The sequence below is a fragment of the Eleutherodactylus coqui genome, chromosome 13, assembly GCF_035609145.1.
Source record: "Eleutherodactylus coqui strain aEleCoq1 chromosome 13, aEleCoq1.hap1, whole genome shotgun sequence".
NCBI lineage: Eukaryota > Metazoa > Chordata > Amphibia > Anura > Eleutherodactylidae > Eleutherodactylus > Eleutherodactylus coqui.
In genome coordinates this window covers 59,293,451-59,310,040 of record NC_089849.1, presented here as the reverse complement: position 1 = coordinate 59,310,040, position 16,590 = coordinate 59,293,451, and the positions used below count along the sequence as shown (strand labels likewise).

Sequence of the window (16,590 nt, the reverse complement as noted above, 5' to 3'; positions counted from 1 at the left end):
GTGTCCATTTAGTTGAGCAGATGATGGTGCATCCTCCTCCCTAGGATCTATCTAATGAAGATTAGGTTCATACACCGCTGATGGGAGGTGGACGTGTCGGGCAGATTGGACATGTTACTTTGTTTGAATTATTCATGGTGTATTCAACTTGGTTTTAGTGGGCTGCCAAATCCACAGTAAAGAGCTTCCCTGTCCGGGAGGTGAGAAGCTGTCGGCCTGTGTAGGACAGCTGCCTGGGCCTCCTCTCAAGCTGTCACTTCTCCTTTTCTTGCTCCTACTCTGCCATGCGTGAAGATCCCCTTCCTGACCTCAGCTGTTAATGTCTTTGTGTTTGATCACAGTGCTATATAGAGTTCAGGTGCTTGGGGAAATGGTTCACCAACGGACATGGTAATGCCGAGTACAATGTGTTCATGTCATCACCATACGGTATTAGACTAGTTATTGTATATACTACCTTTTCCATAACCAGTTTACTATTTATTAATTATATATATTCTAATCCTGTCTGCCCATACCTGGTGATAAATATGACTTGCGCCCATCAGAGTAATCTCTCTGCGGCCTCACCGCTGACTCGCTTGGCAACTACTTGCATCAATATAGCTTAAAATCAATCGACTTTTTAGCAGTAATATGTCATATTTTCTTACTATTCCTGCAGGATGAGATCGAGGAGCTGAGATCGGAGATGCTGGAAATGAGAGATGTCTACATGGAGGAAGACGTATATCAGCTCCAGGAACTCCGACAACAGCTGGAGCAAGTGCACAAGACGTGCCGAATACTGCAGTACAGGCTGAAGAAAGCAGAGCGCAGAGGATTACGCGTGGCGCAGACGGGACAGGTGGATGGTGAGCTCATCAGTACCCTGGAGCAGGATGTCAAGGTAATAATTAGAAGTAATTGGACGTTAAATGGTTGCATGAACTCCTTGAGTTTTGGATTTAGTGTTTTCTTTTTATTTGATGATTAATAATACCAGACTTCATATAATAAGATCAGCAGAGTACGCAGATTTTCAGGCATAGGGAAAGGGATAAAATGCGACCAGACACCTGATTGAACTTCTCTCCGGGGAAGCAAGTATTGTACATGATAAAAATCAACATACCAGATTCTTTGGGGTTATTCACATGAACGTTTAATCGCGGCTATTTTGGCGCAATAAAATGTCAGCCGAAAACCGTGGCCATATGAAGCCCTGGAGTCCCAATTCATTAGTTCAGATGGATCATTTTCTGGTGCGTAAAATTCGACGACTAAAAAAATTGAAAAAACTGAAAAAATAGCATATACGCTGCGGATTCCGCCCGCCCGCTTTAATGCGTGACTGGAAAAGGTAGGTCTTGTCCCATCTTGGCCGCAATCAGCCTGCAGCTCCCATAGAAGCCTATGTACGCCTATGTAGCGTATGTACGCTTGTGTGAACAAGCCCTTACGTTACTGCAGCAATTAGGAGATGAGAGCAAGGACATCTACATGTATCCCTAAGGCTAATTTCACCCAGGCCACTGCAATATCAGGCCGTAAAACTCTGGCCAATATGGCACTCGCCAACATGCGAGTTGTTCTTGTATTAAAACCGCCTTCCATCACTGCGGGGAAGTAGTAATTTTCTGCTGGGGCTGACAGCTGCGTTGGAGAATCGCAGAGCGTTTTCTGTTTTCAATGGGAGACCTCGCATTACACTGCGTGCACCAAGCACGCGGTGTGATGCTGCCGCCAGCCCTATTGAAAACAATGGGCCATGCGAGGGCATGCCCACAGATAGAACATGGCACCTTTTTTGTATGAGAGCGGACAATGACACTAGTTAACAAAATAAATTTTAAGAAAGTGTACATGATCTACAACACACGTGGGTGACACACGAACACACAAGATAAAATCAGTCCTTTTTTCATGCGCTGCAGGACATTTATTATAGCGGCTAATATGCAGTATTTCGGTGCAGATTTGCTGTTGTGGAACGATTCTCCATCTTCTACTCTTCTCCATGCAGAGGCTTGCCTGCTCCTCCGCCGGTCTTCTGGCACCTGATGATAACGGCTGCATCCTGTGATTGGCTGCATCAGTCATGTGTCAGTGCTGGAGACCCCGATGTAGAGACCAGTGGGGGGAGCAGGCTAGCCTCCGCACCGGCACAGCTTACGGATCAGATTTTGGGTGAATGCAGATGGTCGGATCCCGCTGCCAGAATTCTCGCAGCGGGATGCGAGCCGTGCCCCTGTAGTGACCTGCGGCTCACCTCCTCCCGGCGTCTAGTCTCTGCTATGCGCGGCTGGCGCACAGCTGCATATTCGCAGTGCAAGGCTCGCACAGTAATAGGACATGCTGCGATTTGTTCACTGCGCAAGTTTTCAAACGGTCAAATCGCGGCTGTCTGCATAGGATTGCGTGCACACATGCAATCCTATGGCAGTGTGTACAAGCAGAAATTCTGCAGGAAATCTCGCCGTGGAATTTCCGCCCGTCTGCGTTCACCCTTTTTGAGTTGCCATCCACTTGATTTGTATGGTGTACGTTGCATATTTTCCGCATGGAGATAAGCCGCCTATATGCCACATGTAAACCTCCCCCGGGTACAGTACTGCTCATGACTGATGATGCTGTCTCAGTGCGCAAATCACAAAATAACAATGGCAACAAGGAGATTTAATGGCCGCCCGCCACATTGATATATGAGGCCTCGGTGTTGTGCTGCTCTGGTCTACAGTCGGTAAAGAGCTACTGTACCTCAGTCTCCTGTGTATTGCAGGAAGCAGGCGCTCCAGCCTGGTTGCCTAGCAACTCTTTGCAGGCCTCGGCCTGTGTTTACATTGCTGACTCCAATCTTCCTATTTCACATGGCTCCATTTTCCATTCTTGCACTTCTTCTGCTACCAGTTTCTGCTTCTTTAAAACAAAGAGGCTCAGTATTTAGGAGGCCGGGGGCTGCATGAAGTGTAGTAGTAAAGGGGAGAGCCAGAATTCACTTAGCTGTATGTGTTCAGGCGCTTGGGCATGTCTAATGTGTGGTGACTTTTGTGGTAAAATGCCCCGGCCCTTGCATACATCATATGAACGGCTACTAAAGCCTGCCATGTAAAGAAAGATGGCGTTAATAAGTCATTATGTTATCAGATGTCCTTCTCCATTTCTGCCCTTTGTTTTCCAAAGGTCGGAACAGTAAATGGCCACCGTAGGGGTTGTCAGTGAGACCTGTGGGAAAACCTGTTAAGAATCATTGTATATGAAAATGGCTGACATAGTTAACTTGTTTTGTTCCTTTATGGCTTCTGCATGGCATTGCCATCATGGTGCCACCAGATGCTCCAGAGCCCTTACACAGATGTGACATTAGCCCTCTGTGGTCCCATAAGGGCCCCTTTTCAATGACAAGGAAATCGTATGTTTTTCATGCGATGCGAGGGTAAGTGAAAACGCATAATTATGAACCAATGAATTTCAATGGTTTCATTCTCATTTGCGATGTTTCCACTCCAGCGATGCAGTGTGGGGAAAAAACCGCAACCTGCCCATTCTTTTTGCGATATTGCACGTTGTTTTCAATGGGGCAGGCGCTGTTGCCGCCAGCCCCATTGAAAGCAATGGGAGAGGATTGCCATCCCCTGCTGTGGCAGACGCAGCAGGGGATTTCTTGGGTGTGAAACCCCTGGATGCTGTCACACCCAGGGGCTTCACCTTGCTAATGGGGCTGGTGGCAGCAGTGCCAGCCACATTGAAAGCAATGGAAGAAGATCACGCTCGTCTGCCACAGCTGTGACAGCTATGGCAGGGGATTCCTTCATCTCCGCGGGGAGTCCCCTCATCACTGAACTGCTGAACCGCAGCGTGTTATGCTTATGCCCGTAGACAGGAGTCCTAACTGTCGGAATCATCCGGCTATTGCTCATTGTAGGTGGGCAAAGTTTTGGCCACATGCGGTGATTGCACTTTGGGTATTTACAGTGGCAGTAAAGTGGACAAGACTTTAATAATCTCGTCCACTAGCTGCGGAAATTGATATGCAGCGTGGAATTCTATTCCGCAGCATGTTAATTTTATCGGCATTCCCGCGTGGAATCTTCAACTCTCCTCAATGAGGGGGTGAATTCTGCTTCGAAACATACACGAAATGGTGCCAGTTTGGAGGTAGGCTTTCTGCAGCGGAATGCCAGATCGCCCGCCGTGTGGACCCAGCCTAATAATAATCCGTGCTGGGTATATCAAAGGCCTACTTTGCTTAAAAAACAATTCCATGCTGTAGTAGGTGTCAGTGCTACTTCAGCCATCACATTATACATGAGATTTCCTCCTATATATTGTACGGTAGTACTGGGCATGGGGATGTATAGCTAAGTATTCTGTTGTTCAGGGCTATCGGGCGACATATAGGGACTAGTAATAGATAGGAGCACGTGTAGGAATAGGATCCAGCTATGTGCAGTGCCAATATCTCTTGACAATTGCTCTACAGCTGGAGAACTGGGATTGCAACATATTTCATCATCCACAAGCGGAACGCCAGCAGGAAAGCCCAGCGCCCCTCCTGCTATGTGATGGCATTCCTCGCACTGACCAGACCCACAGTGTACTCTGAGCACACTCCTCTGTGTCTTGGGGTTAGTAGGATTCCTGGGGCGTGAGCCGCTGAGAATGATGTCGTTTCTGGCGTTTGACCTGTATTATAGATATGTTAGAATGTTTGTTTGGATCAATTTTATATTTAAAAAAGATATACATTTTTATATAATTTTTTTTTTTTGTTCTGTAATTGAGTTAGGATGTGAGGTCTGGACATTTGCATACTGCCTCGTTTTATAATCCCAGAGGATAATGAACAAAGAATACATGCTTTCATGTACAGATGGAAATGAGGAGATGACTCATGGAAAATGACAGGCAGCAGCTCTGTGGGAAGCGATTACACGGGTTGCACTTTGCATATCATGGATTGTTTGCAACTACTTTTTGCACAACTGAACAGCATTGTGTGTACTGGGAGAGAGGATGTTGGTCCTCTACGCCATTATTGCAACCACATTCTCGAAGGGAAAATAAACATGTTTGTACATTATAAGAAGTTGCTGGAAATGTTCTAACACGTGCAGTTCTTCTCTAATTTGAGTAAATGGTGGAAAATTCTTACACTTGATTTAATAAAAATTAATTTTTGAGATTTCTTCATGCCTTTTTATTTCTATGTTTCACTTTCTTCCTATTTGTAAAAAAAAAACAAACAAAAAAAAAACTTAGTGTGCATGGCATTTACAGCATTGTTTGTAGTACCTCCATGTGTGATGTTTTTTCTGACACTGAAAATCTGCTGCAGATTTTGCTGCTACTCTGCATATTCACTCTGTGGAATCCTAAGGGTTAAATTCACACTGAAAACCTGCAGTATGAATTGACATGCTGTTGATTTAAAATCTGCAGAACAGGTCAATTTACAATACGGCCTTTTTTATTGCAGCGTGTGGATGAGATTTAGTAAAATCTCATCCGCTATTTTGCTACATACAGTAAAACAATGTGGATTTTCCATAAGCAATCTTGTTGCAAAAGAAAAGTCAGCATTTTCCTTAAAGTTGTTCTCCCACCATATGCTCAATAGACCATGTGGGGGTCCGGTCACTGTGACCCCCTACCAGTGGCAAGAATGAACACTGTGTATCGCTACAGTTTATTTTCCTGGTTGACTTATTCTGAGTCTCTTTAATCAGGTGGCCAAAGATGTCTCTGTGCGCCTTCATAATGAGCTGGAAGCTATAGAGAAGAAGAGGATAAAGCTCGAGGACGAGAACGAGGATCTGCGTCAACGACTGATAGAAACCGATCTGGCCAAACAAGTACTTCAGAATGAGATGGACAAGGTGAAGGAGGTAAAGATCTCATTCCAGATAACAGTGGAGATCAAGAATGTTTCTTACCAAAATGTATTTGTCTCAACGCTTTCAAGAGGACCGCTCTGCTCTCCTTAATTCTCTGTGTAATTACAGATATGTCATCCCTTAGCTCAACACTTCCCGAGCTGTGTAGCATGAGATAAGGGGAGGACATCGAAACCTGCGTTTACCCCACCATAGCCTCCTATTTAAAAAATATAATAAATTGATACATTCTCGTGGCTTCTGGGGAAAAAAATTATACGGACAAAATCGAGTCCTCAAAAAGTGGACACCTTTTTTTTGCTTGTTAAATAATTCTGGAGCATCTCTTAGAACGGTTTTGTAATATTCTTCTGTTATTCCTCTTGGAAATGTGTAAAGCCCCATTTACACTGATAGATGATCGCTCAAAAGTCGCCCAAACTATAGTTTAAGTGACAGTTTTGAGCGATCATCTTTTCATACTTTATAGTAGCTACTATAGAATATGCAAGCAGAACAGGACACAGCTGCTGCTGCTAATAGAACAATACAGCTGTTTTGCATAGGCAAACAGCTATATTCTTCTCCGCTCTGACTGCCAGTGTCCCCGCTGTGAACTCACAGCAGGACACAGGCACAGAGAATCTTATCAGCGCAGCCGTTTGATAACAGCCTGCTCCACTGATAACAGCTGATTACTTAATTCTAACAAGCTAGAATTTGGCGATCAACGACTTGTGCACGAAAACTGCACGATGTATCTGCATTTAGACAGAACGAAAATCGCAGAGACAGCTTTGAGCACTTTTTTTTTTCTGAGCGATTCTCATTGTGTCTAAAAGGACCTTAAATAAATTGGCAATTGGGCGTTATAGTTTTTCTCTGTCGGTGGGGAGTCACTGCACACAAACACAGTCAGCACTAATCCGATAGTGTGTAGGGACACCGCCATCCACGTTTTGTATGATTAAACTGACAACTAGGTGTTACATTTCCAAGAATAACAGAGGAATATCACATCACATAGTAAAGCTCCTTCTAAACAGTTAGTCCCCTACTTGCGAACAGGTTCCGTTCCAGGAGCCTGTTCGCAAGTCGCTTTGTTCGCAAGTCCGAACAAATGGTTGTATTGAGCGGGATCGCGGGTGGATCCCGCTCCATACAATGTCGGGTGCAGGCTGTTTCTTACAGCGGACACCCGGCGGCAGCAGTTCCGACGAGCCGCGCTGCTTGTCGGAACTGTTAACACTTTAAATACCGCTCTGACAGCGGTATTTAAAGTGTTAACAGTTCTGACGAGTGGCGCGGCTCGTCGGAACTGCTGCCGCGGGGTGCCCGCTGTAAGAAACAGCCTGCACCCGACGTTCAGGGGGCCCGTACAGCGTCCCACGATGAGATCGCAGGACGCTGTGCGGTTGCTAGGCAGCCAGGGACCTCCTGAAAGGCTCCAGGGCTGCCTATGCAGAGTGCCCATCAAGCGCACGGCTTGATAGGCGCTCTGCATAGACAGCCCTAGGGCCTTTCAGAAGGCCCCTGGCTGTCTAACAAACGCACAGTGTCCCGCGATCTGACCGGACAGGCTTCTATCAGGCCTGCCCGGTCCCTGCACAGCATGATGTAATGCCATAGCATTACATCATACTGTGCAGAACAGATTGTTTGCATCTTGCGAAATTCGTAAATCGAACGTTCGCAAGTCGGGGACTATCTGTACAGGCTGTTTATCTGGCTCGAACGTTCCTATGAATGCTCATTTGCCCAATAGTCAGGCCATGTAAAAGGCTGAAGGATCAGCCAATAAACGCTCGATCAGCTGATCTAGTCAGTTAGGTGAGCATAAAAAGGCTTGCTGATTAGCTTCACATCTCCCTGTGTAAATGGGGAGCTACGCAGGTTATCAGTGACAGCTGTATGGGGGCAACCGTTCATGTTAACGATCAGTCGTCCCCTGCTCAACAACATGCTTATTGTCGGTCAGCGGTTGCTGGCACCGGCAGATTATATCTGCAGCATTGTTATTTCTTGGTCAATACAGGTATTTAGTAAAACAGACTTGTTTTGTAATAATAGTGATAATTACTAGGCTTGGGTATACATTATTGGCAAGTGGCACTGAGTCTGCAGATCTGAATGGACTTGCAGGCATCACATTGCAACTTGGAGAGATGGAAAAAAAAACAAGGATTATTTTTTGGCAGCCATGCTGTTGAAGCCTTCGGCGATGGCGACTGTCTTATTGTAAAGCCTATTCCTCTAAATTAATTTTATGTTAAATTGTAGGGCATAAAGAGATATGGAAAAGCTGTTTGGGTGCTGCCAAACCTCGTCTTTGAGTTGGCAGTCCAACTCGAAGCTGAATTGATGCTATACAGTTGGCACCAGTCAAGCCTTGCTACCCTTCTTAAATTGAAATATTAATTAGATTTTTATACCCAAAAAAATTAGGTGAAGGGGTTTTCTCCACATTCAGACTGCCCATTGGTAATATTTTTCTAAAATTATCAGCCACTTTATATTAGAGACCCCAGCTCTTGCCTGTATGAACATTAGGCACGTAACCCCCACATTACAGCATCCAATCAAATGACAAATATTCAGTGGATCAGTCTGTGTGAATTCACATTAGAATGGGAGAATCCAGCGATCTGAATGACTTTGAACAGGGTATGATTATTGGTGCAAGACTAATTGGGACCAAGATTTCACACATTGAGTTCTCTTATACCTGTAAATGTATGCCATGACTAATTGTTGCAGTTTTGTAGGCCAATGGAGGGCCAACGTGCTACTAGATGAGTAGTTCTAATATAGTAGTTGGCCATTCAGTGTAAATGCCTTCTACGATTTATCTGGTTACTAACTACTACTTTTATTTTGTCTCTGCCCTAAGCCACTTGGAGGCGGATGGAGAAGGTATAACGGGCCCCTATCAGATCTCATCACATGCCCGGTACTATTTTAACTAAGAGTATAAGAACAGCATTTTGTAGCTTCCAGATCAGTACAATCACATGGCTCTGCTTCCAGAGTTTTGCTTGCAGCAATTGCTGGTAACATAGATTTGAAAGGGGTTTTTCTTTTTGGCTGAATGTATTGGTTTGTACAAAAAAAAAGAAGGGAGGAGGGGATGAAGGATTAGATCATAAGCAGCTGGAAGTTTTCTCCAGCGGTTCACGTTTAAATATGCAGAACCGTTCTGAGTTTAGAAATACACAAAGAGTACTTTCAAAAAATGCACCATGTTCGTAACGTGGCAGAAAGCCAAGAGTAGCGAGGGCCGCCAGAGATCTGTAAGGCACACTTAGCTGTTATAGCCTTGCCATTTTAGGAAGCCAGGGTGGGGAGAATAAACTGCCTGGTATGTTTTATAGTAGTAGGATTTGTTTCTAAGATGCATCCTCTCAGTGGAACCCTCGTTAACCCTTTTAGGACCAAGCTAATATTGATCTCGAGGAGCAACATACACACTTTTTAGTTTTTAGTCTAGACGGTTTCTGGAATTGATGCCCTTTTTGTTTAAAAAAAAAAAAATAAAGGTACTGGCAATAGATTGTGCCAGAGCATATAAAATTTCATAGGCATTTGTTAGGGCATACAAGTGAGCTTTTTCAGGTCCCATACTAGCACTGGTGTCTGTGTCGTCAGGACTGGGAATCATTATCTGGTATCAGTTAAAGGGCCACTCCAGTGAAAAGTCAGCTAGCATCATCTTTCTTAGTTAAGGCCCTTTTACATGCAACGATTATTGCTCAAAATTCGTTCAAACGGCCCAAAGTGAGCGATAAGCGTTACGTGTAAATCAGGCAGCTATGCAGTATTTGTTCACTTGTCGTTCACCACTGGCGTAAAAATAGTCGTCAGGTCGCTCAAAAGACTTTCCATTTGAATGGAATTCGTGCAGTCTTTTGAGCAGCTTGCCGACTTGAGGGGAAAGTGTCTATTTGCCTTCATACATAATGAGACTCCTGGCAGGAGAAGACAATGGAATCCTGCTGGCCAGATTATCCCTCGCATAAACACACACCCGTCTGGTCGATCAAATAACTTGGCTAATGAAATAAATACAGATTATCAAAAGCCATCATCTGTATGTCTAATTTTATGCAAAAATGTCATCAATTCTTTTAGTTCGGCCTTTTTAGCGATAATCGTTGCGTGTAGGAGGGGGGAGGGTGGACGGTACACCGAGACTCTTATCACAGTTAGTGATGATGATTACAGATATAATGTAGGAGATCACAGCTTGTTCTCCTGACTGGATACTTTATAGGTTTTCAGCTTATTTACGTGAATATACAGAGTAGTGATTCACTGTCCTCCCTTAAGGCAGAGGTGGTACTAGCTCTAGCTTGTCATGTGATTCTGTGCTGATGCATCTTGCAAAAGCTAGCATGGAGGAGATAAAGCAGGGAAAAATCTCAACCTCATGGTGATGTGTCTGTATCAGGCAGGAGGCTGCACTGCATGGAAGTGACTGCAACAACCATAAGAGACGTCCAGAGTGAGATAGGCAGTCAGGTGAGGGGTGCAGGGATGGAAAACCCTCCCAAAGATTTGTTTAAAAAGAAAAACCTTTTGGGAAGGCCACTCGCATACGGTCTGACAGCTGTCCCACCTGACACCCACATACACATGCACAATGGGCCAAGTGTGTGTGTTCTGAATGCAGAGAGGGGGCAAAAGCCATTGCCAGACTGCTCTGATAAGAAAAGAAGGGTCAGGAAGTTGAAATCCAACTGCCTGATTCCCCATTCTCCGCGACATCTGCTGTCAGTTGAGTGGCAAGTGGCCTCCCAAGAACAATAGATGGTCTGCCAGATCTGCTGAAATTGGTGGGTTTGTCAATTCCATATCAAATCTGTATGGCCACTAAACTGACAAACAATGGAAGAATCCTATTGGTGCTATAGGAAATATAGAAGAAAAGAAATGAGAGTGAATTGACTCTGCAGTTCTCATGGCCGCTGCCTAAATACTACAAAGTAGGTTCAGAGAATGCTAAAATAAAGAGGAAATCTGGATTCCCCTAAATAGCATTGCAATAGCAGGTGACTATTTCTCTACTTGTAAACCTGCCTCGTATCATGCACACTAGGCAATAAGGCATCTTGAGGGTGAGCACTGCATAGTTTCTAGGAGTTATAAAGGGAACTAATCAGCTTATAAAAGTACTGCTCCAATACTTTTGCAAAAACCAATCTAATGAATATTATTGTATAGGGAGCTATGCAAAATATCTGTATTTATCCATATATACAATTTCTATTAGAAATACTCGCTAGCCACTAATCTTTCATCCCTTCAAGCAATAGCTTATCAACAGGCACAAGGGTTTTTATACCCTGCTCCTGAATTGTATAAAGTGGCTATCTCCTTTTCATCTGCTATTGGCCTGGCATTGTCGGCAGCACTGACCACCCCTTCCCCCTTCCCTTTTGCCTCCAGCAAGAAGATAATCGACTTCCAGAAATGTTCCCGTAGATAGCTATAATCCATTTTTCTTTTCTGCTGAGTCTTCAATATCAATTACTATTAGATCAGCTCTGGCATTGTTCTGTGCCTCGAAGTAACACGTCTGACACTTGCTGTGTTCCATTCGGATGTGTTTGGGTTGATGGGTTGAAGACAGCAGGAGGTGCCCGGATCAGGAGGCGACCGGCCTGGTGGCCTTGAGAGATGCACCCGGGTGTAAGCTGCTGAGAGCAGATGGCTGCTTTGTCAGAGTTACAAAGATAAATAATTGCCTGCTCAATGTCTGTTCTGGGGGTTTTCTGTATTCACATGCTGCTTCCCCTATGACGTTTCTGTGGATGGTTGTGGTGGGGCCCGGGGTGAGGACTACAGTCGTTCTGACACGTGGAGGTTAAACAATTGACACAGTGCCTGGGGTAAATTTGCAAGGATATCTGTGAATCTTCATGAAGACTTGGAACAAGAACCATCAATGTCAGTCTGCGTTTGGAGTGTTTGCTTATAAACCATGTAGGGATCCAGTCTTCATACTGTATGTTACATAATGCTGTATACTGCGAGGGGTGTAAAACTGGAACCGCACATGCAGGGTTTCTGAACCAAATGCAGAAGTAGAAAAGGAGTGGAAGATATATAAACTGAGAACTTGCACTCCTACTTTAGTTTAGAAAACTTTTTCAAAAACTACCTGTGTGTTTCCTGCCTGGTTCCAGGCATATTACAGCTGGTGTAGTGTGTGTATACTTATATACAAGGCTATTGTTTCCACTGACTGCTATGAGCAAGCCTGGCCTTGTATAACTGGCATCCAAGCTACAAATGGCACCGACATAAAGGATGCTCAGTCTACATTCTCTAATAACTCCAAGTAAGATTGTATTTATAGACTTGTAGAGTTGGAAGGGACACCCTTCCCCCCCCCCCACCCACCCCGTCTCCATGCAGGACCACTAAATAATCTCAGCCAGATGTCTATCCATCCTTTGTTTGAAGACTTCCATTGAAGGAGAACTCGCCACCTCCCATGGTAACCTGTTCCACTCATTGATCACCCTCATTGTCAAAAAATTACTTTTTCTAATATCTGATCTGTGTCTCCTCCCTTTCAGTTTCATCCCATTGCTTCTAGTCTTTCCTTCTACAAATGAGAATAGGACTGATCCCTCTGCACTGTGACAGCCCTTCAGATTTTTGTAGACCGCTATTAAGTCTCTACTCAGCCTTCTATTTTGCAAGCTAAACATTCCCAGATCCCCTAATCATTCCTCATAGGATATGGTATGTAGACCGCTCACCATCCCGGTAGCTATTCCATCTAGTTGCTCTAGTTTGTTGGTCTTTTTTTAAAATTTGGGTGACCCCAGTATTCCAAATGAGGTCTGAACAAGAAAGAGAATAAAGGAGAATAATTAGCTCACGTGATCTAGACTCTATGCTTCTCTTAATATATTCCAGAAATGTGTTTGCCTTTTTGGCTGCTGCATCACATTGTTGACTCATGTTTAGTCTGATCTGTTAGTATACCAATTTTTTTTTTTCACATGTGTTACTGCTCTCTGCGTCTTCTTTTTTTTTTTCCTCATTCACACAGGTGTATGGAATTTTGGTCTGTGAAAGTGCACTGTGTATTTGTGTGTGCTTTTTGTGCATATGCACATTTTTTACGTCTGTGTTGCATCTGTATTCACTGCGTTTTTCATGTGCACAAAATAAATGCAAGGAGGTCCAATAGATTTCGCTTCCTTTTTTCCACTGTTTAATTGAATTAGTCCCTATTTAGTACATAAAATATAGAGACTGAAAATACGTCCATGTGAATGGGCCCTAACTTAGCTCCTCCTCCTTCCTCTGTTCCCTGTATAGGCTTGTGTGGGTAACATAGAATTGACTTATTAGTTCATCGTATTTACCAAAATGCATCTTAACAACGTTTTCCATGCGATGGTGGTTGCCCAAATTCTTGCTGGAAATAGCGCATTCTGGCGATAATCATCTTGTGTACATGCAGCTGATAAGTGAGCCATTTTTTTGCTCAGTGCCCTGAATCACTTGTTTTTTTTAGCAGAACTGGAAACCAAGTGAATGTCAAGCCGTATAAACAGGAGCCGCTCCGGTGTAAAGTCCAGAAGTGATGGTCTGGCAGTGGCCTGCGGGACGGCTGTCGGGCACATTATGTGCACACTTCTTTTTAAAAATCTAGACTATGTAATATTTCTAAAGCCTCTGCTCACCCCCAGTCTATCTCTAATATCTTTGCCTCCAGTGAGCAAAAATCTGCATTTATTAAGGGACAGCTGGGCAATGTGCTGACAGCAAAGGGTGTGTTCACCATGTGTGGGAGGGTGAGCTGGCAATAAATACATGGAACTCGACTATGTAAGACATCAGTTCTGGGTCACTGAGTGGCACATGATCTTTGTGTTATCCGACATTATATCTGTTTTGCATGGTAAGCTATATATTAGGCTTGTCTTCTATACAGCCAGTGCAGTAGTCTGCATCACTCTGCTAAGGGGTTATATCAAAAACCACTTATCACCTAATCACAGGATAGGCAAGAAGTCTGATTTGATGGGAGTCTCACTGCTGAGACCTCACACTGATCACAAGAACAGGGGTCCCGTGCCAAATGGGACCCCACCTCCTCGCAGTGAGGAGGAGAATGAATGCAGTGGCGGTTGCACATGTGTGGCACCACTCCATTCATTCAATCATTGTCGCTGGAACTGCCGGAGATAACCAGTGACTTCTCAGGTTCATAGTGGTCTTAGCAGTGAGATTCCCTTCAATTGATCCCCAGAACTTGGGGCCCATGTCCCCCCATCCCCAAGCCTCCTCACTGTGGACTTACTACCCCCTCCCTTATCCTGTGGATTACTTGTGATCCTGGTACAGCCCCCTTTAATGTGGTTGATGGGCAGCACAGCCCCCTGCCAACAAATTGCCTTTTTTTTTTTTTTTGCTGACCTAAAAGATCAAATCGGTCGATAAATGTTTGCTTGCTCGTTGGGTGACTGCCTGCGTATTGAGACAGGACCATAATGGGGTGAATGCTCATGCCTGATCATCGGCCCATATAAAAGGGAGTTTAAGCTAGAGCTGCACAGCAACTTTATAGCACAGAGGTCTATTGTGGTTAAAAGGGGAATCTTACAGAAATTGGTGAAGTCACATTAGAAGCTAGGAAGTGCGTAAACTCCCACAGCTGAAGACTTTTAGGATCTATTTATACAGAAATATTGGATAAATCTGACAGAATCAGCAGTAATTTATTCACAATGGCGCTGATTACTGGTGACTGCCGCTAGTTAAAATTTCAGTAGCAATTAGAGAAATCAAAGTATTAAAAATATATTAATTGCATGTAAATGTAAATGAAAGTTTCTCTTTAATATATAATTCATCTTGAACTTCATAGGTAAGGGTGTCCTTTGGCTGTTTTTTGCTTAATATTGGCCCAGAAAAGCAGAACGTTAATTAACACAAAGAGCTGAATTAATTTGCTTTTTAACGCCTTCAAGTGTCTCAATCAGTTGGTGTTAGTTTTTCAGATTTCAGCTATATTGCATGTAATTCTATTAGCATAGAGCCGAAGAAGTCTGAGGAATAATAGGGACAGAACTAGAAAAGGTATTCTGGGGACCGAAAGGTGGTGTGTTTTTTTTTTTTTGTTTTTTTTTTTTGTTTTTTTAATTATTTATTCAAGTTTTCACCCATCCCCTGGATATAAACTGATTGTGGAGGGCCGACCGCTTGGATCTCTACTGATTCCGAAAATGGGGAAAATGGGGATTAGATTGGTCTCAAAAGGTAATGGAGTGAAGGTGGCACAGGCTCACCGTCACTTCATTCATTTCAGTGAGTATCGGAGAGTGTTGTGCGCAAAGCAGGGCCAACCTCCGCTCTGTTCCCTTGGAGACCAACTAGACCCCTGTACTTGGAATCAGGTGCACCCCACCAATCTTATCAGTTTACACCCATCCAGCAGATAATTGAAAACTTCAGAAAACTTTTTGTCTCTGGATTACCCCTTTAAAAAAGTATACCTACTTCAGTGTTGGCCCAGAAGGAAGGCTAGTGCCTGCATAGGGAATTACAATTTACAATGTACAGACTGTAAAAAGATTCTTTCAGGACTCTGATCACAGGCAGGAATTTCAGGCTTGGGCAGCACTCCTATTTTTGTGTACCCCTTTACACAAAAAACGGCTAACTTCTGAAATCGGTCTGCTTCTCGTTCTGGGAACGAATATACCTCAATGCCGCTAATTTCATAATTATAAGCTCATGACTTTAGAAAGGTTTGTTAAAAAACCAATGGCAACTGTCCTGTTTTCTAGCCTTTTAATATCTCAAATTTCATTCTTTCTGTATTTGCAGTGTTCTTTGAAAAGGAGGAGATCTGGCAAATTGGAAAAGAAGCCATTGCCTCAGGTAAGACGTTGCAGGAGTGCAACAGACTGTAAGCGAATCATGTGTAGTGTATGTAAAACAAATGTATGCAATATATCAGTCAAAAGTAATTTTTGCAAGTTATACCCCATTTATACTGACAGATGATCGCTCAAACGACAGTTCGAGTGACTGTTTTGAGTGATCGTCTTTGCATACTCTACAGTAGATAAGTAGCTACTATAGAGCTATGCAGGCGCAGCCGGACACCACTTATCTCTTGCCAAACAATACAGCTGTTTTGCATAAGCAAACAGCTGTAGTGTTCTCCTGCTTACTGTCCATGCCCCGCTGTGAATTCACAGCAGGACACTGGCAGGGAGAATCTTATCAGTGCAGCCTGCTGTGATAACAGCTGACTACGCTGATAACAGCTGATTGCTCAATTCAAGTGAGCAATCAACGACTCGTGCGCGAAAGCTGTACGATGTCAGTGCATTTAGACAGAACTGGAATCTCTCAAAAGATTATTTTGAGTGAATTTTTAGCTTTTCTCGTTGTGTCTAAAAGAGCCTTTACATAAATTGTCACCATTCATCTGTCCAGCAGTGCCATTAGCTTGTAACCTATTCACCGGTAAATAAAATGAATTTACAGCCCATACAGACTTCTATAATGTACTGTGCATTGAAGAGTTATGTCCAAGATTGACTTTATCAACTGCTGCGGACCTGGGTCAAAATCTGCGCAAATTTTCTACTGCGGAAAACCGGAACCATTTCTGCTAATTGTGAATGTCCCCTTAGTTGCAGTTTGTATCTTTTGTGCTACAAATGTTTCCTAGCCACATTAATTATGTAATGCCATCCGC

General features: G+C 43.7%; 1 protein-coding gene across 2 annotated transcripts in view; it reads left to right on the top strand.

Moving 5' to 3' along the window:
• The window catches only part of MTCL2 (microtubule crosslinking factor 2), a 74,925-nt gene that overhangs the window by 15,452 nt on the left and 42,883 nt on the right, over positions 1–16,590 (top strand). For both annotated transcript variants that reach the window (XM_066587523.1, XM_066587521.1), the window contains exons 2-4: positions 665–889; positions 5,709–5,867; positions 15,708–15,761. In XM_066587523.1, the coding sequence (XP_066443620.1) occupies positions 665–889; positions 5,709–5,867; positions 15,708–15,761 (438 nt within the window). The remainder of the gene's footprint in view (positions 1–664; positions 890–5,708; positions 5,868–15,707; positions 15,762–16,590) is intronic.